Source organism: Paramisgurnus dabryanus, chromosome 4 (genome assembly GCF_030506205.2).
Source record: "Paramisgurnus dabryanus chromosome 4, PD_genome_1.1, whole genome shotgun sequence".
In the NCBI taxonomy this organism is placed as follows: domain Eukaryota; kingdom Metazoa; phylum Chordata; class Actinopteri; order Cypriniformes; family Cobitidae; genus Paramisgurnus; species Paramisgurnus dabryanus.
In genome coordinates, this window is record NC_133340.1 from 25968005 (window position 1) to 25995795 (window position 27791).

Sequence of the window (27791 nt, forward strand, 5' to 3'; positions counted from 1 at the left end):
TAAGAATCAATAACAACAAAGTACTTTTAAAGTAGTTTATTTATATAACCAGCAAAATAAACAACACATAGATTTTCAACGAGGTGTTTGTTTTAGAGTTTAGTTTCAGCAACTAGTCAGAATATTAATAAAAACAGAAACTGGAAGTTCGGACCAGATGCGTAATTGCGTCACCGCACGTGCGTCCGATGAAATGGTCTATAGTTGTTACTAGGACAACCAGAATTACACCATAAAAAAGTTGGTTCACTTAAAAACATAAATTACCTGGTGTTCTTAATTTTTTAGTTAATTCAACTTAAAAATATTAGTTGAAACAAACATTTTTACACAATTAATATAAGTCCCTTGCGGTGTGCATGCACAGTCGGTCTATGCAATTCGCTATTTGGATGCGTCATCAAAAACCTCATACATTTATTTTACTAATTGTTTTTTTTGGGAGGGTTTTTTTTTTTTGCTATTTTTTCTGCCAAATAGTTTCGGTTGCCGACCTTAAGCGCATTCCTATTTCTAATGGTGTTTCAGTGTAAATGTATACAGCTGGTAGTTCACATAACGTCTGCCTTATTTTTATTAGTAGAATTTTAATTCGATCTGGATTTTTTTCAAATGATTTTATTATCCAGCATGAACCGAATTGTTACTGTATGAATTTCCCAAAGCGCACATTCCCATCCCCCCATATGCACAACCTTCTAATCGATTAAAGCTAAATGCGAACCTAAACGCACTGTGTGTCTATGAAACGATACTGATGGCAATTTTTTACAATTATTAGAAAAAGACCAAATAGAGATCAAGTACTTAAACTCCGAGCTTTTTGCTTCTGACCTTCCCATTGGACTCGACGGAGAACGAATACCAAACAATGTGAGGAAATAGCGCCATTAAAAAGAATGTTCTCCCTGGGAAAAGAGAAGCAAAGCGCTTTTACAGCAGATAGAGTTTACCCTTGGGTCTTTGACTGTTTTTTCCCTCTCCGCGCGACGCCTCTTCCTTTGATGAAAAGCCTGTGTGAGTCATGTATCAGTTAATTATTGGTCTCTCAACTGTTGCCGCCGTGTAAGTCGCAGGCAACCTTGACTAAACCCAGTCTTTGCTTTGAGCACCAATGAAATGCATCAGGTCTGTCTTCCTGCAGTGTGATCTGTGTCTGCATAGCTTTCATGATATCCATGACTGTTCCAGTTATATCCGTCCTTGACAGCATATCTGTCTTGTACCTAACGTGACATTTAACCAAAGCCTAAAACTTTTTTTTCCTGTGCATCGAACATACTGCAAGGCAGAATTGAAGGGCGCTTTATGTTTTGGATTGGTGACAGTGTGCTGGTGTAGATTTGACAAATACCAGCACAGGTGTCAGGATTGCCAGAATAAAGTTGCCTTTATATGCATTTGACAAAAAGGAGATTGTGGAGGATCAGAAATCAACAGTCACATTGTGTCCTCCCGTCCAGCGGATAAGTTTTAAGAAATCTTTTTTTTCTTCCGGGAACCGTTGTTACGTGCCGGAAGTTTTAGTCATTTTCGTTTGCTCTCAGAGGGTGGCTTTTAAATCGCCTTATTGTTTTTAACAGATAGCTTCCCGTGTGTCGGGCACATCACATTCAATGATTCCTATGATGTGCAAGCAGGGATGTGAGATGATGGACCATGATATCTTCAGGAGCACTTCTGGAGAGAGCGAAAGAGAGAGACAGTGATGAGTGCGATCTCAGCTCTGAAGGCCTGTCCATAGCTATGCTATTATTCAATACAATATATCTATTTAATACTGTGAGTCTAGGCCTGTCTAGCTGTTTGTCATTTTTAATGCTTTTAGAATGACAAGGCACTGGATTTAACGCATACGGGAAGGGCAGAAAGAGAGAGAGAAAGAAAGAAAGCTTATAACCAAACAACTAGACGTCCTGTGCTTGTTTACATACAATAACTAATTTGCTAACTTTCTGCTTTTAGACTTATTTCAAACAGATGCCTCACAAGAATTGACACATTAAAGACAACTTTCATGCAGTTGTGTATACAATAAAAGACAATGTGCAAAAAAAGAGAAACATTTTGCATTACGTGATAAAGTGGTGGATAAACCGATCCAGACAGATCATAAAGATTTCAGTGTATTAATTAGCATGGTAAAGAAAAATAAGTGAGCACGATAACCCTTCAGTTTACATTTCTATAGAAAACAAGGGTGTGAAAGTTTTAATGAGGCATTTTTTTTTGTACATGCAACATAACTTTGTACTAACTGACTTCAAATTAGTCACGAAAGGGGAAACTTGAACATGTGATGTTGAATTAATAAGAGCAGAATTTGTGTTTGTGAGCCATAGATTGTTCACTCGTTCCTTTTGTTTTCCTGCAATCAGAGGACACCTGACTGATGTGCATCAGATCCGTTCCCAATCCGTTCATTGATCTTATGGGATGTTGTGGAGAATCTAAATGTCTTGAGACGTGCAAGCATGTCAGATGAGCTGAAATTCTCATATAAACCTTTTACCTTCAGGTTTAGTCTTTGGAAATATTTGAACACATGCTGTAGTATATACTTTAGCATACACTTACAAAAATAACCATGCTTTTTGTGGTAAAAGTGCAGTATCCATGTTTTTTGGTGTATTCATTACTATTAGCAAAACCATGGTTTTACTACAGTAATCATGGTTAAACTATGTTTTTTGATTTTGTGGTAAACAAAGTTTTACTACAGTAATCATGTTTTTTTAACTGTAGTAAAACCATGATTAATTTTTGTAAGGGTAGTAAGCTATAGTAAAATTCTTAGACACTATTGTGTCTTTTAACCTTGCCATGGTAAATATTAAAGTATACTATGGCAGTTTATTCATTTACTATACATTAGTACAGGCTACAAAGAGTAAAAATTACTATAATATACTATACAGTTTAGTAAATACTAAAGTGCACTGCAATATTTTCGGGCACTCGCTACCCTTGTCTCTCGGGCCATTAACAGCCGAATTACCCATGATGAATGTGCTCGATCTCTCGGCGAAATTAATTTAACGTTGGTGTGAAAAGTTCACGTCGCTTTCCATCCCGTCGCCGAGCCGCGATTGATCGACGGAACGCGCTCTCGACGCGCAATGCACTGTGGGATTAATGTCTAGGAGATGAAAATATGAACGTTGGGGCTCTGCGAAGAATCGTCTCTTTATGGTCTCGCTCTCTCCTCTCTAATCCCCCGAGCTCCTCCCCTCCGCGCGCGGAGAGCTTCATTTGATCCAATCCTTTAACTTGGAGCGCATCGCCGAATCGCACTTTTCCCACATCTGAACTGTGTGCGATCCGTCGCACTGCAACTTGTATGAGGACTTCCTATCGATAACAAACGACGAAAAGAAGAAAAGGGCAGATAGGCGGACTGTACCCTGTTATTATAATCAGCGATGGAGAGAGGATTTAGAAATGGCAGGGGTAATGTTAGCGCTTCCTGCACCCTGCTTTTGGCACTACTGTTCGCTTGGGTTCCGGTGACCAAAACGACGATAACTTGCAGGTCGTGTCAGCTAGTTGATAAGTGGAGCGGTCGGGAATTGCTGGTGAGGATGGACAGTGCCGTCTATCCCGCAACAGGCTCTGCGCGTAAAGTTGGTGGCCAAAATGGAGACGGTTCAGCGGCGCTGTTTAATTCGCCTGGTGCTGAAACCGGGCAGGTTGACGGCGAGATTCGCGTGCGAAAGCGGAATACCGACATGCTTCGCTCAAATAAGGCGGCGGGATCTGAAAATAATCAGGAGTCCGCGCACGACGAAGCCAAACTTTCCAACACCCCGCGAGTGTCTTCACAAGGCGCGCTCACAGGTTCGGTCCCTGTGGATCTCAAGCACAGAGTGCGCAGAGTCGCGCGGGGACCTCTCTCACACGGCGCGCAGCGAATCGAGCGCCCGCTGCCGGTTTTTGGCAAGGGCTCGGCGCGGGCTGCGCGCAGAGTCCCGCGCTCTGACTTGCGCTGGAACAGGGACGATCGGAGACCGGCCACGTCGCGGCAAGAGGAGCTGAAACTCACCAGCTCTACCTTCGCATTGACAGGGGACTCCGCGCACAACCAAGCCATGGTGCACTGGTCTGGTCAAAACAGCAGCGTAAGTGGAAAAAACACACAATTAAAGCTGTGGGAACCTACACGATGTGAAAATGATTGTTTCGAGCACCATCTCCATAGTCTGATTTCTGGCAATAAATGTGCATGAAATGTGTGTGTGGTGGATTTTGTGAGCAGAGACGAACAGATGTCCATTGTTGTTCAAATGATTGCTTCATATGCATTTTACGGTAGTTTTGTAGTCGTTAAACTGACGTCGGTGAAGTCAAGGACACTTTTCTGGCCAGCACGTTTTTTCGAGGGCTACGACGCAGCAATACTACACAAGTAGTGTAATTGTTTTTAGTGATGTTGACTCAGCAGGTGTCTCATTGTGATCAATTCCGATGTTTTGGGTGAGGAGGAGAAATTGTATTTGCTATCTGAAACCCTTTAGGAGGGAACAGATTTTGGGAGAAAACAGAAAAGTGTCATTATGAGTCACTGCGTTACTCTCATTTTTATATTTTGTACTCCAACCCTAGATATTGATAGTTGTGTAATGGATTGTTTTTCTATTGTATAACATAGCATTGTATATGTTTATATTATTAGGCTCTTTCTTTCTTTCTTTCTTTCTTTCTTTCTTTCTTTCTTTCTTTCTTTCTTTCTTTCTTTCTTTCTTTCTTTCTTTCTTTCTTTCTCACAGTAAACTAATGACCCCAAGAGACATAAAGTCCATTTGCAGTGTGCAAAATAACTAGATGTCTGCAAAATTTCAAATATAATTTTTCACCCCATTATGTTTTCTCTCCCTCACCTGGCAGAGCATCTGTTTTAATGCCTACAGGTAAAATCTGAGGGCTTTTTCTAATTTAAACACTAGACTCACTAACACGGCACATTTATTTGTAAGATGACAGTTGAACAAAAAACTTTCAGGACCCATATGGAGATAGAGAGAGTAAAAGAAAACCCAAAGAAGAAAAAAAAACTTACTATGTCCCACTATCATTTTGGTACACAGTGCAGAATCCATTTGCATCTGTTAATTACATTTTTTAGTAGTGTGTAGTATGAATAGTACAGTAGTGATTCAATATATAAGTGTTTTTCCATAACAATAAGAGATGTAGAGAAACTTTACAATATAGTTCCAAAAGAAATTGGTATTTAATGTCATAAAATGCATAATAGAGATGGAGGTTTTTTTCTTAGGTATTGTGGTTAAGTTTTCTGTATAAAGCACAGAATAAATTTTAGGAAGCAACTTAAAGGGATGTTGTGTCATCATTTATTCACCCTTATGTTGTTACAAACCTGTAGGAACTTCTTTTTTCTGATTAACACAAAATAAGAAATGCAAGGCTTAGGTATTAACCATTGACTTTCATAGTAGGAAAAACAAATCCATATGGAATTCCATGGGAACCGTCAACGGTGTGCTTACCATATTTGATCAACATATAGTATCTTCATCATCATTTATCTCAATACTTCCATATTTGTTTATCCTATGAAAGTCAATGGATTTTACCAGCTTTTGTGCTTATCATCATTTATCAAAATTTGAAGAGTTTCGTTGCAAAACAAGATAAATCCATTTTTAACGTTTTTGTCAAAACATGTTTATTATGATGTTATGATGTTATTATTTAGTTTTATGGTGCTACTTAGCTGTATTTTTTAAGTTATGAAGGTTTAAATCAAAACAAACCAACTGCAGTTGAATTGATATTAATTGGAATGCACAAATAAAAAAAAACAAGATTTATGAAAAATTAAGTTATCTCGTTTTGCAACAAACTCTTCATTTATTCTTTTGTGTTCATCAGAAAAAATAAATTCATACAGGTTTATAACAACATGAAGATGAGTAAATGATGACAGAATTTAGATTTTTGGGTTAACTTTCCCTTTAAAAAGGTTGAGGAGGCTTATTTCACTCTAAACCATGCAAGGGCTTTTTAACCATTTCAGATCCAAAGACCCCCACCCAAATTATTTATCATCAGGGACCCCCAATATAAAATATATTTTTGTTTGGTAATAGTTTATAGTGTATACAGTAGGTGCACTATAACATAATTACAAAAATGACTTCCAAACCCCCAGTCTGTCATTTGTCAGTCAAACAGATGGCCCCACCCCAAACTGACACCATTGGTTTAGCTAATGTTGTTGTTTTGGGTGGATTGAAATGGTTTTATTATATTTAATTTTAATGATATAAAATATATAAATGCTTGTAAATTTAGACATTTATATAAATTTACAGAATTTAACATATATAATTTTAAAGAAAATCCAATATATATGTTCACAGACTCCCTGCAGGGCTTTTACAGATAAAAAAAAAAGGAAAGCTCATATTTAGTACGTGCAAAAGCTGCTTCTAGGAAAGATTTCAAAATGACAAAATCAATACACACAATATACTCAAATCACAGAAAATAAGGGGGGAAAGCCTTTTATAAATGTCAAGGTTTCACGAAAATACTTTCTTTGTAGTGTCACATTTTCGCACACTCGCACAACACTTTATGTTTATCAGACTCCACAGCTGACATTTCATATGTTAGTCGTGAAGACAAAACTGTTAAGAGCTTGGTACACGAATGGCGTCAACACCTTAAGAGTGCCTTTTTGCCTCTGGAAGTTTTTGTCAGATAACAGAATCAACTTTTTTATCGCCAATTAGTGAGAAGTTAGTCAGAAAAAGTTCCTGAAATCGCTGTAAAATATTCAACTAGCAGCAGTTATCTTATGTGTCACAGTCTCACGCTAATATCGCTAACTCGCTAAAGTCTATTCCTGGCTTCCTTTAACACAACACATGTATGAGGGAAGAGGAATATGTCTTATCTTATGCCATTATGTTACCAACTGACTGTTAAAATGCAGTTAATTGGATGGTTAAAAACATATTACAGTCAACCCTATCTCTTAGATCCAAGCCTGAACCATTTGCTAGATGTGTTCTTTCAATGCTTTCATGTTGTTACTTTTAGGGTTGTTACCATTTCTAGATTTGATAACACTTATTTCCTTGTGTCGTGTAAAAAGGTACTGTTTGTGGCACACTTTGCACTTATTTTCAGTTCGATTGATTAGCATAGGCTACCCAGACAGCAGACGGCTCTGAACCGGATCCGCACCGGAGCTGCCAACTTTTACCATGCAAAGATGCAAACCTTAACTTTTTGAGTAATACTGTATAAACAAGCTGTATGATGTTGATATAAATACTGTTAAGGTGCCATGTTTCTGTCTGAGAAGCAGTAAACACGTTTCAATTTGTGAACGGCAAATTAATTTGACTTATGCTAATGCATTTGAAGAGCTCAGATGCAAAGCCCACTAAGTGCGTCTGGCACTAACAAGCATTTTTATCAGAATTTTAAAGGATTGTGCCTAAAAAAAACTGTATTTCTGAATGGCCTGTGGGTGGGGTTAAACAGATTTGATGCAAAGAATTTGATGAAGGTATAGTACGTTGAGAGCATTCGGTTACAATCATTGGCTACGGTTGCATGCACAAAATTTTGTCAATCCGATTGAACTTAATCCGATTACAGGTTACGACAATACAGTTTACATGCAAAACATTGCAATCTGATTAAAATGTTCACTTACATTTCATATAATCTGAACCGAACGTCTTGGCAAGCGCACAGCCAGGGTTGCCAGATTTGTGTATCAAAACCAGCCCAATGGACATTGAAAACTAGCCCAAAAGCATCCCAATGACTATTCTCAGCCCAAATATCAATAACTAACCAACAAAATCCTTTCATATTTAACCCGCAGAAAAACAACAGCCCGCGGAGACAGTTTAAACAGTAGCCAAAATTGAACTCGAAAGAGCAGAGGACTTGGCAACACCAGCATCTCTCGTCAAGTTCACGCTTTATCTCTGGATAAATGTACAAAGTTGAGTTGGAGATTGTTATGAAAGTAGTACACAATAACGCTGCAGAATGTACGTGACTTCATTACCTTAATAATGCATGTTGCTATTATTGCATGTTTCTGTGATGAGGATTATGTGATACGTTAATATGAGGTAAATATAGGACGTGAACTTGAGCACATAATGTTCTATGCATGTGCACAATGTATTTTTGCATCCGACTGAGAAAATGCTACGATTCACGCGTTTACATGCGTACTTTTCTCCTACTAATTGGATCACAGATCGGACTACTCCACACCCTTCAATACGATCGAAATTTGCATCCGATAGACCTCAATCATAAAAGCCCAAGAAAACTTCCGCCAAATTTATTTTTGCCAATTTCTAATCTGTCGAAATCGCGGCACCAATCAGAAACGTTGGGGAAAGCTTTACGTGATGACGACAGCGCAGCAATGTTGAAGCAGATTTTGTAAATGACAAAGAAAGATGCCGCCGTGGAACAACATCACTCGTTTGAATCAGCTATCGCGTCAGTTTGAAGTGATTTAAACTTTTCCTTTTCATTAAAACCCGAGCAAAGAACAACACTCGAAGCCTTCATATCTAAAAATTATCGCGTCTTACCGACTGGATTCGGCAAAAGTCTGATATAGCTCTGAATATCTCATCTCCTTCATCGCTCTGGGGTGCGTTTCCCAAACAACGACATAACTCGTTGCTGAATGACCATAGTATGATGCATCGTTGGAGAAACAAACTACCTTGTCACGACTGTTTCCCGAAAGCATAGTAACTTTGTCGCACATTCGTCGTTTGAACAATGTTGATGATGTCACTTGGGAGGTAAAGTACTAATTAATCTGTGGAAATTGATTTAATGTCAGATTATTGCTGTAAATAACATATGAAGAGTTTGGTTCCAAAACGCAATAAACGCCATTTTTGAAAAAAATGAGTTCCTGCCAGAATCAGTATTATATCGGGTCAGTATTAAAAAGTAAATTCTTAATTTTACGCAAAATCCATTATCTGCCGTGTTATTCTGTCATCTTTTCTCCCTTTTTTTCCAAAATGCAATAAACGCCACTCCCCCTTTTCTACAGAATGCCATAAATCCACTCCACAGATTGCAGCGCACCATTCACGCAATGTAAACAAACAATGGCGGCGCGCTGAGTACACGGAATCTAATCTAATGTTTATTTTCAAGATATTTAATTCACGTGCGAGTTCCCTCTTACATCACTCCTCCCAGGGATTCCCCAGGGTCTTAAAGCTCGTAAGGCTGCACACATGCGCAGTTTTCAAATGCAGCGCTTTCATTCTGTATACAAATTTAAAGACGTAAAATAAAATTGTAATATATTTAGAATGATGGATATTGACTGTACTACATGTTTTTGCTTATTTTGTTCAAAAGCATGATCAACGGAAGTCTACATATGATAATAACAAGGAACGATGCTTCTAACGACAGGTCAAGAGCTGTCGTTCCAAGGACACAAGTTAGCGATGCAGTTTTCGAATGTACGTTTGAACGATGGTTTCGGGATACACCAAATTGTTGAACGATGATAGTAACCATGAAACTCACGATGTTTGTTGGCTAACGCTGCTTTTGGGAAACGCACCCCTGATTGGTTTAAGGTCTTTTGAGCGACGTTCGTTGGTGACGCCCCTTTTTGAAATTATTTGTCTATGAAACTTTGCCAGACCATAACTCAGTTACTACTGAGAATGGCCTAGTTTTAACCAGGCTACCTCAACCATATTGACTAAGGTGTTTACATGAAGGCTTTTCAATACGATTGAGCCATCAATACGATTACTTTTGGATCTGGATTTGTGTTTAAACCCACTCACAAACATACAAAACCTTATTTTTGGAGATGATAGACTCAAAAAACTATTATTTTTAACATTTTAGAGGAAAAATGTCAAGACTATCCTATGAAAAAGGCTGTGGGTGGACAGCCGAAGGGCAACAATTTCTATTTCTCTGATATGAATGGTAGCTCTGCCATAAAGTGTTTGGCAAGCGATGCAAATGAAGACAAATATCACGGAGACATGCCTTGGCTAGACTAAAACGTACAGGCAGCAAATACATTTACTCCACAGTATAATTTGAATTTATATTTTTCAGGACATGCCTGTTGAAACAAATAACACTGTGGTTTAACTGCATCCCCACTATTTAATAAAGTCACTTTTTATTTTTTTGAAAAATGCGATAGCAACAATGCTCTTAGCAATACCGCACATGGACTAATTTATGGCAGACCAGTTGTACTAAATGTCAACAAGAAAAAATGCCCATTTTACTTTTTTAATACATATTCCTGAGCTTTTTGGGAGTGATTCATCAGTACACGCTGTTCCAAAAAGTCTTTAAAATGTTTCGTTTAAATGCAATTACTTGCTGCACATTTGAAACACATTCGCAATTACATCACCAAATGTGCTCATTTTTCAACCCATACATATACTCTAAAGCTGGGTGAATTTCAGTAGTTTTGATAGTGTAAGTAATATTACACAAATGTACAAATGCAAGTACATTTTTAATCTGTACCTGGACGATCTGTGTGTTGGATTCATTGCTCATGGAGTCATCCCAAAGCTGTGCTCGCATTTACTTGTGCCATTGCTTTTAATAGAGAAAAATCGATGTTCATTGGACGAGAGGCTCTAAACACATACTTTTGGATACCACCCAGACGTCATTCTTCACTGGCTGTCGTTTGTGTTGAACATCTGAATCTGATTGTGCTTTAAATCATTGCATTTTTGTCTCTTTTGTCGGTCATGAGCTTTTTAGTACCGTAAGTAATTTTGCTATTTCATGGTACTGTAGTTTATGACAGCTATTAGATGCAACAATGCAGACATGCACATGTTTTTGTTTTTAAGTGACATCTGCTCTTGACACTCACTAGCCGTCACTGGTCACATTACAGATGTTAAATGGGTTTCATAATGTTTAACTGACGTACAATCTTACAAACGCTTGTGGCTGATCTTATCGTGAAGTGAAAATCAGGCACATCCAAAGCTCACAGCTTATTTTGCAGATTAGCGCACACATTTTTTAGTTTCTGAGTTCACTGGGAATCAAACCTGTGGGCCGTGACCTTGGCAAAGCCCTGTGCTCTACCAGCTGAGCTACAGGGACTTCAAGACCTTGTTATAGAGTACAGTCTATACATAGTACAAAATTGAGGTCCTTCTTCAAGACTGATTTTCTCTTTATACATTTTTAGAAAGTGTCTGTGAGGTTTTGGCCCGGTAAGTGTTGCTCAGGTAATTGCAACCCACCGGGTGAGCAAAGGATTCAGACATGCTCCAGTGAGCTCTGCATGTAACCATCTGACCCAGCCCTTGCCTAGTTTAGTTTAATCTCTCTCTCCCTCTAAATACTCTGTAAATAATGGTTGCTTTAGCAGGGAGATCCCAGCTATTTGTGAGAGAGATTTTATCTGACAATAATGGGCTATAGTCAGACTCGGGCATCTGCCTGGTATGCTGTGAATCGTTGCTTTCTTCTTTGGAGATGAAAACCGACTTAATATTTCACTTCAGATGTCCGTGTGGGACTCAATTTTTTCATCCCGCAACAGCGAGTTTCATCTCGGCCTCCCACCGGCTCCACAAAATTTTACTTAGTGTCCACCCACTCCCGATTTGTAACCATTTTCTTACCGCCTGCTCTTGCTCAATTTAGGACCTATTTTACGATACTGAATTTTCTCGCAGGAGGTATCAAAAAGTGGTTTATTCTTTTCAATAACATTTACAAGACAATATTACCATGACCATACATGCCTCTTCATTATAGGGCGCAATGATGTCATTATAAAATAAATCTGGATTATTATACTTTCTTTTTTTTTATACGTCTATATTGTTTGGTGACATTTCAGGAGGTGAACTCTTAATCTGAAAATATATATGATAAGGTAATATAGTGGGCTATTAGTGCAAAGATAAAAAGTGCAATAGCTTTGTGTTAGCTGGTGAAAGCTGATTTCATTTTCAAGCCAATGGATAGTGGCTTGTTGCTTTCTCTGTACAGACGTAAACAAGCGGCTGTCGTGGTCCGCACGTAACTTCCGGTAAACTCCGCTAAGAATAAATAACAACAAAGTTCTTTAAACGTAGTTTTTTATATAACAAGCAAAAAAACAACACCACATAGATTACCTAGGAAACCAAAACATTTGTTATTTTCGACGAGACATTTGTTCAAGAGATCAGTTCAGCAACTAGTCAGACCATTAAAAAAACGAAACCAGAAGTAAAGTTCGGATCCAGACGTGTATCTCGTCAGCGCACATGCGTCAGATGAAACCGTCTATATAGGGGAAATCTTTTGGACTGAAATGTGTTGAATGTCGAATTCTGCAGTGTTCTTTGTTTCCTAAAGGGGGCGCTTGGTGGCTCAAAAAGTTGAATCCCTACAATGTTCAGTTATAAAAGGTTGTTTATGGTTTAGAAAGGATTCAGGTTTTTTTGTTTGGTAGATGTGCACCTTTATAGTTTCCCTTTTAATGGGTAGAACCTCATGAAAATCTTTCATTTGTGACCCTGGACCACAAAACCAGTCATAAGTTGCACGGGTATATTTGTAGCAATAGCAAACAATACATCGTATGGGTCACAGCAGAGGCGATTCTAGGGTTAGAGCTTTAGGGGTGCTGAGCACAGAAACCACCCTTACGAAACAAACATATATTGCAATACATTACAATATATTTCAAGTAATATATTGGTAAATATATTTTCCTTTCGTAAGGGCAATAATATGTCTATTGTAAAATAACTATCATTTTAACATTGGTTCAACTAACTCCAAAATCCAGATTTTTTTGGAGACCTTTCAGGCATGAAAACGGGTCAGGGGTGAAAAAGATGAGAAGAAAATTACCCCTCTAGGGTCCAGGAGAATGCTCCCCCTTAGAATTTTTTTAAAATAACATATTTTAAAGCATCAATCTGATGAGTTTTGAGAGGCATTTTTTTGCCAACCTTTTTATTTCTAATTAGTGGCGAGCTAGCACTTTTTTGCCATTAATGCCAAATTAAAGTATCAGGACAAAAGGTGGGCTACAGCAGCAGTGTGGGTATGGTTTTATGTGGATATACAGTGTGTCGTTTTAAGCCTTTGTCAAAATGACAAATCTCCTAATTTATAACTTTTATGCCTACAACATATGGTAGGTTAATTTATAGTTTAATTTGCAGCTTTTGTTTTAACAGTCCTTTAATTGAACCATTACCTTTACTATATGTCTAAAACAAAACACTTGTGACTCCTGCACTAAGGGTTAAAAACGTTATCCCCTTCATATTAATCTACATGTGATAAACTAAAAAAATAGTTATTGTCTAGTTTGATAGTCAGACAGTTAGTGATTTCACACATAACTTACCGGTACTGGTGGTATAGTGATATGTAGTTTGTTTTCACTCTGCTCCAAACGCCATGTTTTCATGACGACTGACCAGAAAAGACGCACGTGACGTCATGTTTACATGACTCCCGATTGTTAAAATAAGTCTCAAATTAACGATAAATCATACAATAAACTTTAACAACGGAGACACACGTACTGTATGCAACTACCCACTGAGAAGCACAAAACTGCATGCGTCTTGCGGAAGAACATTGTAACCGGCGCTACTTCTCTCCGTTTAAGTCTATGGACGAGTCACCCAGGTACTGTACTACTCCGCAGCGCGCGGGTACCCGCCGGACTAAAATAATCCGAAAATAAACACTTATTATACATGTACCATGGTGATTCAGTATAAGACAAAAACACGGCTTGAAAGATTGATTCGTGATGTACTCGCTCATTATAAACATAACGTAAACATTTTGTAAGATTTGAACAAAAAAGTTGCATCACAACACTTTTAACTGATTCTCACTCTGCGTGTGTTTTGCGCTCGGGCTAAGCGATGCAGGTACAGAGAAGTAAAAGAAGAGGATGACACCATTTGCTAAGCGGGGAGGTTTTCATTTTCTACCTTAACATATACATTTTAAACCACAAACTACGGAGTATGTTTTGGACATTATTTAACCTTGTCAAAGACGAACGAACATTTTAGAATAAATATACATTTTAAACCACAAACTACGGAGTATGTTTTGGACATTATTTAACCTTGTCAAAGACGAATGATAATAAAGATTATGTTCAATAGAGATATTTTACAATTTCATACCGTAAATTTATGAAAAATGCAATTTCATATTCATGGCAAGAAATTCAGCTTTCTTCGTGCGTTTACATGAACAGTCTTACGCCGATTATGCTTAATAAACTGATAACACGTGGGGTCATGTAAACGCGTAAAACTGTTTTCTTTAATCGGGGAAAGCCCATAAACTGCGTAAGCAAATACCAATCGGCACAGGTAGTTTTTTGCTCATTCCCCCGATTTTGCGTGGCATGTAACACCTTAACCGGCTTTTTCCATGGTTTTGTCCATGTGCGCATGTCTCCGTGTGTGAAAGCTAAACGTCACACGCGGAAGTAAGAGCAAAGTAACACATAAAAGTCTCTGCTCGACTAAAGCAGTTGGCAGAGAAACTGTGAAAATAGAAGAAGCTCATGTTACATTTACAGGTTATGCAGACATGAGAAGAGATAAAGCAGTATAGTTTAAGATATGCCGCCAGCTTTTTGAATGACTATTATGTACTATAGGCGGTGACGTCACTACCTGCGAGAAACCTTTCAATTCTCCAATTTCCATGTAAACACAGTTGTCTGCATAGCCGGCTTATTGAGTTGCATATAAACTCATGAAAACAGTTTTCTATAATAAGCAGATTTTTGATAGTTATCCGCTTATTCTGTGCATGTAATCGGACTCAATGTCGCTTGGGGTTTGGGTTAGGATGTACTTTTATGTATTAGTTTCTACGTGTTTTTCTTCTGCTTTTAAAACTATTCTCGTCTGGAGTTGGGGTTTGGGTTCTAAACATGTAACAGAAAGTGATTCTAACCCCAACCCCAAGCAACAATTTTAAGAAAATTGGGGAAAAAACTATGAAAAATCAATACATAAAATGAAGTCGTGCTACGGACACGAGAAACTAGAAATTCACAAAAAAGACATTCGTGCTCAAGGCATGAAAAAAAGAATTTTGTGCCATGGACACAAATAAATTAATCAAATTTTGCGTGACTATAACACGACTTTCCGTGAGATCAGTCTGGAAAAATGTATTTATCATTATTAATATGTGATTTCCGATGACAGATTTTCAAATTATGATAAAAATAAAGAAAATTGCACAAATTATTATTTTTCTGTAAATCTCCCACATGATTCCTATTACTTAATACTTTTTTCTATGGTATTACAGTAAAAGTGCTGCAGTGTACCATATACATGATACATTACAATGTTTAATGATAAATATTAATAAGAATATGCATTACAATAATGAGAATGTTGATTTTGTGTTGAAATACGATGAGTTGTTGTTGACAACTTCATATGAGCATTACAAAAGCATTTTTGTAAAGCTAAAGTGATTTATGACACCGGTTTTAAGAATTGCTTCAGATACAGTAAAGCCTCAAGCGAAACAAATTGATTTCCAATGTAAATGCTCGGAGGCTGAGAAACAGCGTTATTTGATAGTGGACATGCGTTTAGTCTCTCAGGTCAGTGCGACTTCATTTCTGTCTCTCGTTTCACTAGAAGCAATATGTTTTTCAGATATTAAATTCGATTTATGTTCAACATAAGTTTATTACTCAGACCCACGGTAACATGAGATGGTGTGTACTGTAATCACGGCCGTGTTTTGCTTTGTGACTCACGAAGATCCATATGTAAACACACGCACTTATCATCTACCACGGCGTCTGAAGTGTAAAACATGCAGTAATATGATCCATATGTGTCTCAAATTAGAAAGTAATTATCATGTTGTTTTGTGGGATGTTTACAAGATGCCCAACCGAAGCTGACACGTTTGCATGGGTGTGAGGTAATTAGCATCTTCTAATAAGGAGCGGTAATGAATGAAAATGTATCCACCATTGCTATGTTTTGTGGTAAGACAGCTCAATGTGAGTGCTATAGTGTGTATCAAAATGATAATTAACTCCTTAAAGGAGACTTAAAGGAATAGTTTACCCAAAAATGAAAATTGTGTTGCAGCTTCAGGGATTTTTAGCAGACTGTAAGCTGGTCAAGGGTTTCAATATCCCAGAATGCAACGGGAATGCCTGTCTCATGAGCTTTTGTGTGTATCTCTGTGGCTAAGTCAGAAGTGAACTGTAACTCTCAGAAATATAGGATTGGGAAAGTCAGTGGAAATATATATATATATATTGCAGTGAAGGAGATGATGGATCGAGATAATTGTGTGAGTTAGCCAACACTGCACAGAGAAAGACAGCATGACTGAACTTGCTGAGATTACAACATCTAAATAAAGCCATTATTGCCATTTCTGTGAGCAATCGCTGTGATTATTACCTCTGCTCTTAAGACCAAAGCAGTGATTCAGTGGTATTGATCTGTGTTGTGATTTTAGTTGGGATGTATAGAGGTTAATGTGAATTAGGTGGCTATGAAGAATGTGATAATAATTATTGACCGTAAATGTCAAAGCTTGCATTAAAATGCTTAAACAATGGCATCAGACAATTAAGTTTAATTATTACTTTAAGTGGGATTGAACATTTTAGAACATTACTAGATTAGGACGCCTTTTGAAGTTTTGGACTTGTTGTGGGTGGTTGCCAGGTCATTGCTTTGTGGTTGCTTAGGAGTGCTGTTTTTTACTAGAGTGTTTTGTTGTTTTTCTGATGTATTCTAGTCTCTAGATGTGACTTGGGTCCTTCATCAATGCAGCAGGAAGGAAGGCCTGAAAGGAAGGAATGAAGCAAGCAAAGAAGAAAGGAAATAAAGTAGTAAGGACGATGAAGTGAATATAGAAGTAAGGAAGGCAGAAAGGAATGTAGGAAAAGAAAGGAGAACTGAATGGGTAAAAGAAGGAAAGGTTAATAAAGAAGGTAAAAGTAAACAAGAATGAGGAAAGGAAGGAAGGAAAGAAAGAAAGAAAAAGAAAGAATAAAGAAAAAGAAAGAATAAAGAAAAGAGAAAGAGAGAGAGGGGGGGAGTGAAAAAGAAAGAAAAGAAGACATGAAAAAAGGAAGTAATATGATAGAAGGAATGAAAGAAAAATATCCAAAAAAAAGAAAGAAGGAACAGAAATAAAGGATTAATAGGAATAAAGTATAAATACATGAAAAAAATAAGTAAATAAAAAAGTAAAAAACAAAAAGCAAACAAAAGAAAGAAAGAAAAATGAATGAATGTTAAAGAAAAGAAGAAAGAAGCAATTACAAAAATACATCAGGGGAAAAAATGAGGAAAGATAATGAAAGTAAGAAAGGGATGGAAGAACAAATGAAAAGGGAGAAAAAAAAGGAATGAAAAAAGAAAAATAAAAGAAGAAAAATGAAAAGTGAATAAATCAAGAAAAGAAGGAAATGAAAGAAAGAAAGAAGAATAAAGAAGAAATAAAGAATGGAAAGAAGGAATAAAAAGGAAAGAAAAAAGGAATAAAAGAATGAACAAAAGTAGAGAAATGGAAAGAAGAAAGAAACAAAAAGAAAAAAGAAAGAATTAATGAAATAATAAATGGGATGAAGAAAGACGATGAAAGAAATTAAGAAAGTAAGAAAGGGATGGAAGAACAAATGAAAAAGAATGAAAGAAAGAAAGAAAGAAAGAGATGGATGAGTGGAAGGAAGAAAGGAAAGAAAGAAAGAAAGAAAGAAAAGAAAAGAAAAGAAAAGAAAACAGACAGAAAGAGTGGAAAGAAGGAATAAAGAGGAAGAAGAAAATAATTAAAAAATGAATGAAAAGAAGAAAAATGGAAGCAAAAAGAATAAAGAAAGAAAGAAAGATTGATTGGAAAAAGAAAGAAAGAAAGAAAGAAAGAAAGAAAGAAAGAAAGAAAGGGAAATTAAAAGAAGGAAGAAATGAACAAATGAATGAATAAGGAAAGAAGGAAGAAATGAACAAATAAAAGAATAAGGAAAGAAGGAATTAAAGAAGGAATGGATGAGTGAAAGAATAAATGGGAGAGTGAAAGGAGGAAAGATAATGAAAGAAAGTAAGGAAGTAAGAAAGGGATGGAAGAACAAATGAAAAAGAATGAAGGAAAAGAATGAAGGAAAAGAAAGAAAGAAAGAAAGAAAGAAAGAAATGAAAAAGAAAACAGAAAGAAAGAGTGGAAAGAAGGAATAAAGAGGAAGAAGAAAATAAGTAAATAATGAATGAAAAGAAGAAAAATGGAAGCAAAACATAAAAAAGAAAGAAAGATTAATTGGAAAAAAGAAAGAAAGAAAGAAAGAAACATAGAAAGAAAGAAAGAAAGAAAGAAAGAAATGGAAATTAAAAGAAGAAAGAAATGAACAAAAGAATAAATAAGGAAAGAAAGAAGAAATGAACAAATAAAATAACAAGGAAAGACGAAATTAAAGAAGGAATGGATGAGTGAAAGAATTAATGGGAGGGTGAAAGGAGGAAAGATAATGAAAGAAAGTAAGTACGTAAGAAAGGGATGGAAGGACAAATGAAAAAGAATATAGGAAAAGAAAGAAAGAAAGAAGATATAGAGGATAACATTCATGGTCATGTATGTGTATGTGAGCTCTCATACAGCATGTAAGAAAAAAGAAAGAAAGAAAGAAAGAAAGAAAGAAAGAAAGAAAGAAAGAAAGAAAGAAAGAAAGAAAGAAAGAAAGAAAGAAAGAAAGAAAGAAAGAAAGAAAGAAAGAATGAATGAATGAATGAATGAATGAATGAAAGAAAGAAAGATAGAAATTAAAAAGAAAACAGAAAGAAAAAGTGAAAAGAAGGAATAAAGAGGAAGAAGAAAACAATTTAAGAATGAATGAAAAGAAGAAAAATGGAAGCAAAAAAGAAGAAAGAAAGATTGATTGGAAAAAAGAAACGAATGAATGGATGAGTGAAAGGAGGAAAGAAAGTAAGGAAGTAAGAAAGGGATGGAAGAACAAATGAAAAAGAATGAAGTAAAAGAAAGTAAGAAAGAAAGAAAGAAAGAAGATATAGAGGTTAACATTCATGGTGGTGTATGTGAGAGTATGTAATAGGGTGTTTGGTACAGACTGAGGGAATCATGGCAGATCTCTGTGGAGAGCACAAAATCCCCAAATCAATCTTACACGTGTAATTGACATTCCCTCTAGATGCTATTAAACATGCAGCACCTCAATACTGCCCGCTGTCACCTTACACACCAAACCTAAAACTAGCTGACAACCAAACACAACTGGGAAATGGCTTGAGACATTGATGCCAAGGCCCAAATGGATTGAAAACGCACCGCTGGAACCCGCTTCAGAAGTAGATTTAGCTTACTAGACCTTTTTAATCACTAACTGCTGCATTCTGAAACAAATGTTATCGGGGAACACACATTCTGTAGGCCTACTAATAAAATCTATAGATTGTAATGAATTGTAAGTCAATATAGATAAAAGCGTCTGCCAGATGTTATTCCACGGCTGTACAATAATTATGAGTAAATAATTAAATTATAATGACCATTACTGCACTTCCAAGTCCATTCTGGCATTGGTGTGAGGTCAACAGCGGTTACGAAATATACCCAAAATTAGTATTACATGAATTTTTACCAGGAGAAAAGAAAGGTTTCCTGGAAGGCAACATCAAACAGCTGGTGTGAAAGAATGGAGCTCTCTCACCGTGGAGCCATTTCAAAGGCAAATGTAAATTAAATAAATCATGTTAAAAATACTCCTTCCCTTAAATCTCCCGGAAAGGACGTTTAAAAAAAGCGACGTGCAAATTCATTTACAGAGCGATTCATTGGAGAGTTTCCGAATTGCCCTCCCCTGCCTACTTTTTCCCTTTCATTTTAAAGGTAAATGTGATTAGTGTGCAGAAGCAGCTAGCGCGCTACGCTGTGCGGGCAGACTGATAGAATAAAAAAAGATTGGGGTATGGCGCGCGCCAGTCGTCGGCTGAGCCCATCTGCGCGAGGCGTCTTTGAAAAGATGGATGGAGACATCTGGAGGCACCTGCCGCATCTGCTTGTGTCCAAACATGTTTATTTCAGATCTCTGAAGAGACCGTTTTCCTTTTAGCTGCGGCTTTGATCAAGCACCTCGACGTGTCAGCGCTCGGCCGCTGCGAGAGATTATCTCCTTCGCCGGTCATTTATAAACAACAAGCAAACTCATTTCCAGTTTAAATTATTCCACAGTGAAGCCCCTTAACTTTATGTACTCAAAAGTGGCTTCAAGTTTAAAGGTTATAATAATGTTTCAAGCAAGTTGCACTCTAATATCTATAAACTTTTATCCAATGCATTCAATTTATACATTTTATCAGTATGTTATGCATGCCATCATGTGCAAAAGCATATGGTGACTATAAGCGATGACGGATGTCTGATGACTGTGTCCGTCCCTTCTTCATCTTCCTTGCCATCAGCTCTCATTTCCACTATCCTAATGTTTGTGCAAATGAAACCAGGGGGTAGGGGAATAAAGATGGCACTGTCCGCCCTGTTATTTCTGCCACTCTGTAATTTATATGTAAAGCAGGGAGAGAAGTGCAGGCGGACGGGTGATGAATCGGTTAAGCGCTTAACCACAACAGGCCGCAGATCATTAGCGATCAAACCGTTTAGATTGGGCAAAAGGATCAAGATTCATTTATTTATCCGCACGCCCGAGGGGCCACTTTGGGTCGAAGGGTAGGAAGGGTTGGGCAAGGGGACACCTCCATTGGCTTTCACCTGTGAACAATTTGAGAGTCTTTGTTTGTAGATGTGCTTTCAAGCAGGTTATCGCTATTGTGGAGAGCGGTACGGAGCAGCAATTTTTGGTCACTGTAGTTCAGAGACAGACTTGTACGAGTCTTAGATCTGCCAATCAGCCGGACTCGTGGCCCTGCTACAATGCATTATTAATTAAGTCATTACATGTATTATGTATTAAACCAGGTGGTCCGCTTGATACTCCAATAATTAATTTTTTTACAGCGAAAGGCACCGAACATCCGTTCGATAGATTTAATTCAGCATGCGGGTATGACGGGGTGACTGGTGACTGAAGCCATTATGATTGACGCATTCACTGTGATAGAGAATTGAAAGACCGTGAGTCAATTTCTCAGGATTTCGCTCTGTGATCTTTTTGTAATTTTCGCCGCCTCAAGGACACAGCACATTCTGATGCAAGCGTGTCCTAAAATTCACATTTTCCTTATAAACCTTCGACCGATTGAGATAAATGTGCTCGGTTCATGTCAACAGGCCATCTTAGTAGATTATAGGCATCATTCGCACGGCGCACTTCACAATTTAATGTAACTCATATTCATAATCGTATTTTTACAGGCTTGCAAAAGTTTGTGGGAACTTTCTTATCTTCTTCCCGTGACCATGACTTTAATGTTAGGAATTTGACCAACCTAAGCTTATTTGCTAAGCCTTAGTTAAAAATGGGGACATATTCTATAACTTTTTGAATATTCCACTTTAAAAAGACCACTTAGAAACTTTTTCAACCAGTAAACTTTACATTACAACTTTTTTAATGCTGCGTTTACACCCAACGCAAAGCATCGGGTTCCTCGCTCTAGATTACTCCCGGGATTTAACTTAATTTTTCCCTTAAAGGGACTCATTTTCCAGCTCCCCTAGAGTTAAACATTAGAATTTTACCTTTTTGGAATCCATTCAGCTGATCTCCGGGTCTGGCGGTACCACTTTTAGCATAGCTTAGCATAATCCATTGAATCTGATTAGACCATTAGCATCGCGCTAAAAATAATCAAAAATAACCAAAAGAAAGCAATTTTTCCAATTTAAAACTTTACTCTTCTGTAGTTGCAATGATATTACGCAGTGCCCAAAAATACCCCCCTGCCATTGAAAGTTATTAAGGGGACTATTTTTGGCTGCTGTGTAATATAATTGTGCCTCCTGCAGCCATGTTACAGAGGCAAAAACCTTCATTATTACCCCAGTTTAAGAGGATAGATCCATATCGGCCTAGAAAATCACTTCTTTTAATTTTCTGTCGGTCTTGGTACACAATGTAACTACAGAAGAATTTTAAATAGGAAAAATATTGAAACTTTTTGTTTTTTTTTAGCACGATGCTAATGGACTAATCAGATTCAATAGATTATGCTAAGCTATGCTAAAAGTGGTAGCGCCAGACCCAGAGATTGACTGAATGGATTCCAAAACGGTAAAAAGCAAATGTTTAACCTGGAAAATGAGTATATTTTCAAGAAACGTGGAGTGTGCCTTTAAGTTGAATATTTTCAACTTGCGCAAAGACACGTTTGAGGCGAATAGTGTTGCAATCACGCCGCCCAATCCCGTTTAAGTTTGCGTCTATTCGCGACTTTGCATTGACTTTGTATGGAATCTATTCACGCAAAATGTTCAATTCACGTTTGGTGTGTACGCCCCATAAGACTTCTTTACTGTATGTACGGCCGGCTATTTTGGCAGACATAAAAAAATATAGGTATAGAAGAAAGCTGGAGGCTTCTTACAGCAGAGCTAATTCAACAGGCATCTTTTTAAGAGGAGTCCTTCTTTCCGCATGCCCATTGATTTTCAGTGTGACACTGAAGCTGTGCAGAAATATGCAGCACTGATTAAATTTGCAATACAAGGTGCACATCTTAAAGCAGAACTGAGATTTACGGTTCACAGCGGCACTAAACCGATGAAATAATGACTTCCAAAAGATTCTTATGCTCATTGAAGAAAGGCATTACTATTCTTAGCCGTCATTTCTGAATGGGTGAACACCTGTCAGGATTATGTCTGGGTGATATCATACCCCAAAAGAAGAAAATTATTAATTATATTTTGCTTAGAAGAAATGAAGGTTATTTATGAACAGTTAACAGGGGTCAACCGATAAGGGTTTTTATAGCCGATACGTATATTGAGAAAACAACGAGAACGATACAACAAATGAGATGGTAATTATGTTTTAACTGTAATAGTTTACAATAAGGTTGTATTTGTTACCATTCGTTAATCGGACAATAGGTGCCCTTTAACTGTAAAAATCATATTGCTCCCCATATTGCTTGGTTTCTAAATGTAGTTTCCTATTTCTTTTGATAGTGATGTGTGAAATATAAACTGGACATATTTTTATGTCATTCACCCAAGGAATGATAGAGTTTACAGTAAATGCTGCAAGGTTTCAAGTGTTTCTGTTCAGTGAGCTGAAGGGTCTTCCCAATAAAAGTAGATTTCGCTCAGCCAGAACTACAATTATACGATTGGTGAAGGGCAGTCATATATTTTAATGATACGTTTTTGCATAAATAATCTGTGAGGAGTGCTGCATGTCAAAAGAGCAGTGAAATCTTGTTTTCAGTGATATATTTCCTGTGCACCACAGTTAATTGAAATTATCCATAGTAACTGTAGCCTGACAAATGAGAAACATCTAGCTATTCAGAAACTATACATTCAATAAGTACTTTTAAATATAAATAACTCTATAATAAATGTGTCTCTTTTATTAGCTATATTAGTCATTTCTTTTGTATGTACTTTATATTGTATCATCAGTATTACATATATTGGACATGCTTTAAAGACTGGTATCTATATCTGCCATTTTTCACTCATAATCATTATTGCCTTTGAAAACCGTCACCTGTGCCCTTCAGTTAAAAGCAAAAAGGCAATGCGTCCACCCCTCTCTCCGCCTGCCACCCTAACTTCACTCAGCCTGGCTCGTGCTCCTTGCACCCTGACTGGCACATCGAAGTAAAACCCAAGCCAGGGTTGGCAGCACCTGTATCCTGCAAAAGTGTGCCAGTCCAGGTACCTCTCCTCTCTGAGCAGATGGGAAGAGACGCGGGCACAGATGCAACCAAACAAAGAGCATGGCATGGAGAAATATGTGCTGAAACATTTGAATGACAAATTGCACAGAATGATGGATATATTAGAAATCTGGAGCACCGCTGTGGGCGAGGATCAGATATTTCCTGAATACGGCGATGCATTATTAATTTTGTCAGCATTTTAAAGTAACAATTCATGCAGAAATGAAATATCTGTATTGTTTACTCATCATCATATCTTTGGAAACCTGTGTGATGTTATCGTTTTGTGAAACTCAAAAGTAGACATTTTTGAAGATGGCACTTTCCTTTTGACATTGTATGCAGATAATTGTCATATTTTTTAACAATACAGTAGCTTAATGACTGAATAGTAATTTTTTTAGGTGAATTGTCGATTTTTTTTAATGCCCAATTTAAGGCGATGATTTGTGGTTACTCCACTTTGTCTCATATTCTCACTTTTACTGTATTTTATTGGTGCAGTAAATGAGTCTGAGTGTCAGCCGGCTTTTAAGAGCTTCTTTCACAAGATTTCCCACGTGTGAAATGCATTGCTCACCCTCGGTTACATCAGACCCGCCCGTGAACCGTACGACGCAATCAATGGGGCCCATTTCTGTTCGCCGTGCCCGTATCCCGGCCAAGCCAGCGCTTGATTGTTGTAAATCAGGACGTGAACAATCAAACCGTAAAAAGGAGGGAGAGAGTGCCGAAATAGGCAGTTCAGTCTCTTCAACATAATAAAATACGTATTCCTGCAGGGTGTCTCTAGGGGTCAAGGACATTAGACATATCCGGCTGTGCGAACACATTCACTTTGCCTGCTGTGTGTTCAAATGCAAGACTAGACTTTGCGTTTTACAGTTACAGTCTATACATTTTTAGTCTTTGATAATTCAACAAAAGAAACAGGAGGTTAATAATATCTGCTAAACAGAAGGCCTGCATAAGGCTTATGTATATGGGCTTTTATAGATTGGTATGCTTATCTTCTCTATTAGAGGTGGTTTGTTTTGAATTTTTTATAAGACGCGACCGCATCCGTGTGTGCTTGCTATTTGTTTAATCTCTTCGTTCTATTAATAAAGTTCACTCGGGCTTGGAGAATCAGAGGATTGAGGGTGTCCACGGAGACGTGACGGTAATGCCGAGGAACACCTCGTGCACCTGGCATCGCCGCATCTCCTGTTTTGTTGGAAGACACAAATATGAAACTAAGAAAAATATTTGCTTAGCATGTCAGCTCCTTGGTGTCGAGTCGAACTCTCTCTCTTAACTGTCAGGGTTTGACTGAATTAGGTTAGGATTCGGATGACAACGCAACCGTCGTCCGGGCGCATCGAGACGCGCAGATGATGTTTCAAAAAGCAACATCTTACGTAACCTCTGAAGGGAGTGTGGGAAGGGATGCGGGGGCTTGTGGGTAAGCCAGACGCTTTGAACAAGTGTTGTGACGGTTGTAGCATGTGAAAGAAAAGCAAAGCATATATAGAATAAGATTTGTCTCATGAGCTCAGAACAACAAGGAGCGTTATATGTTGTTGTTTTGTCAAATATGTGAAGATTTCAGGTTTGCATTGTGGACTTTGATATAATCTGGAGTTTTTAATCATGGATTCATGGTGAGATGACTAAACATTTTGCAGTGAAACTAAAATAAATGAACAAAAGTGAAAAAAAGCTGGTAGTCATTCCATGTCACAATGTGCTGTCTTGAAAACAACCGCTGTGCCAATAGATCACACATTTGAGTTGGCTGGCAAAGAACAAGACAAACTTCAGATTAAACCGAAGGCCGTAGTTTGCTTGCATACACACGCGCACACAATCCACCATCGGTTTCTCCCGATAGACTTTCACAGCTTCTCTCCAAATATCTGTCAACAACAAGGATGAGGTTTTAACGGTTCAATTACGGCATAATAGTTGGGGGTGGGCTGTTAAACACTCGTACAGCATTAAATGATTTGCGCAGTCTCTATGTGAAAGGACGGTCCAGAGAATTTGATAAAAAATAAATAGATTTTCTTTTTTAATAATGTGCTAAGCTGCAAATGACTCACATTTTGGTTCATTCAACAACTGGTATGAATAGACTATAAATAAAACTTTTTTGGTTAAAATTAAAAATTAAAAGATCTATAATTTGAGCTGTTTGGTATGGTTTTGCTAGAAATTTTAGTTTCAATCCAACGCGGAAGTGACTTAAACTGCAATTCATCGACTGGCCACTAGAGGCTTGCTCCAAAAGGGAATCAATCAACCCTCAATGTTAAAATGTCCAACTTTACAGCGGAAAAAAATATGTTTACAGCCTGGTACAAAAAGTGGTTTTAGTCTATAGCTAATTTTAGCATATTTTTTTGTAACTCATCTGATTTATATTAAGTGCTAAAGTTCTGCATATTATAAGGGAATCCTTCATTTCATAAAAATCCTGATAATTCAAGGTTTGAAATTTACTTTTTTTAGTAGGTAGCACTGGTGAACCCAAATTTTAAAGTTAGGAGCACCAGCAAAAATGTAGAAGCATCCAATGAAAATTATAGGAGCATCACAACTACATCATCCTAAAGATTAAAACAATCAAACTTGATCTTAAATTATTCGCCACACACTTGATTTGTTCTTGGCCCATTTTTAACTAAGCTTTTGAATCTACACGTTTTAATAGTTAATTACATTTCACTTATCAAACAGAATGTTTAATGCTACCCAGTCTCACGGGGTTTCGTGATATAGTCACGTAATTTTTTTAAAGCTTTTTTCGTGATATTATCACAAATTTTCGCATTTTTCCGTGATCGTATAACGAATTCCTGTTTTCGTGTGATTATCACGGATTGGTTACTCAACTGCATTTTCCTATTTTTAAACCATTGTCGCTTCAGTTTAGGGTTAGATTTGGTGTTTGCATTAGAATGTCACTTTATATATTGGTTTATACTATTTTTTCTGATTTCTTTTTTATATGTCGCCTGCCGTTAGAGTTAGAGTTGGGTTTGGGTAGGGATTTCATTTTCTGTAAATCTAACCCTAAACCAAAGTGACCAAAATAGGACAAAACAGTTGAGTAACCAATACGTGATAATCATACAAAAACAGGAATTCGTTATACGTTCAAGAAAAAATGCGAAAATTCGTGATAATATCACGAAAAAAGAATAAAAAAATTACGTGACTATAGTATAAAATTTTGTGAGCCTGTTTAATAAACTAAAATCACAAAATAAAAATAAAAATTCTTAAATAATCAAATAAAAATAAAACAAATTCATTTTCATCAAAACTTTGAATTTTTTATCAAATTAAAAAGAAAAATCTTTTGAGGGTGATTATATTGTTTAACAAAACAAATATTGTTATATTTATTCTTTTAAAAGTATATAGTAATATTAACTTACTAGACTTTTCACAGACTTTTATTTTGATGGGTTGTCAAGGTTAATTTGATCGCATTAACATCTCAATGAAACAAAAAACAAAAAAAAAATCTGTGTGAACTCTGACAGCAGCTCTGAATTTGAACATCATGTATTTGTGATTCTAAAAACAGCATGAAACTGAGTTATTCATGTAAAGTTGAGACATCCGCTTATTATTCCACAGTATACGCAAAATTTTCGTAAAGAAATTTAAACAGGTCGCACCAAAACAATCATTTGCACTTGCACAAACGCTCCAAAATATATTTTGATGTCGCACCAATTAAATTTCATGAGCATTTGCGACCAAAATGCTCCGCACTGACACAACATCCATCTTTTATACAGTCTATGGTTTTAAACCTCATAAAGATAAACTTGTAAAGTAGCCTGCAGTGTTACACTTCAAACAGAGATGGCGGTAGAGAGGAAAAAAATTATTATTGCTTTAAAT

General features: G+C 37.1%; 1 protein-coding gene across 4 annotated transcripts in view; it reads left to right on the forward strand.

Moving 5' to 3' along the window:
- Positions 1-3028: 3028 nt before the first annotated feature.
- Positions 3029-27791, forward strand: part of sorcs1 (sortilin-related VPS10 domain containing receptor 1) — a 212648-nt gene continuing 187885 nt past the window's right edge. For 2 of the 4 annotated variants that reach the window (XR_010546714.2, XM_065295393.2), the window contains exon 1: positions 3030-4118. Coding sequence is in view for 2 of the 4 variants with exons in the window: in XM_065295393.2 (XP_065151465.2) it covers positions 3423-4118 (696 nt within the window). In the remaining 2 variants the exon portion in view is untranslated. Of the gene's footprint in view, positions 4119-27791 lie in introns of all 4 variants that reach the window. The other 2 variants (XR_010546715.2, XM_065295391.2) reach the window with 2 other exon arrangements.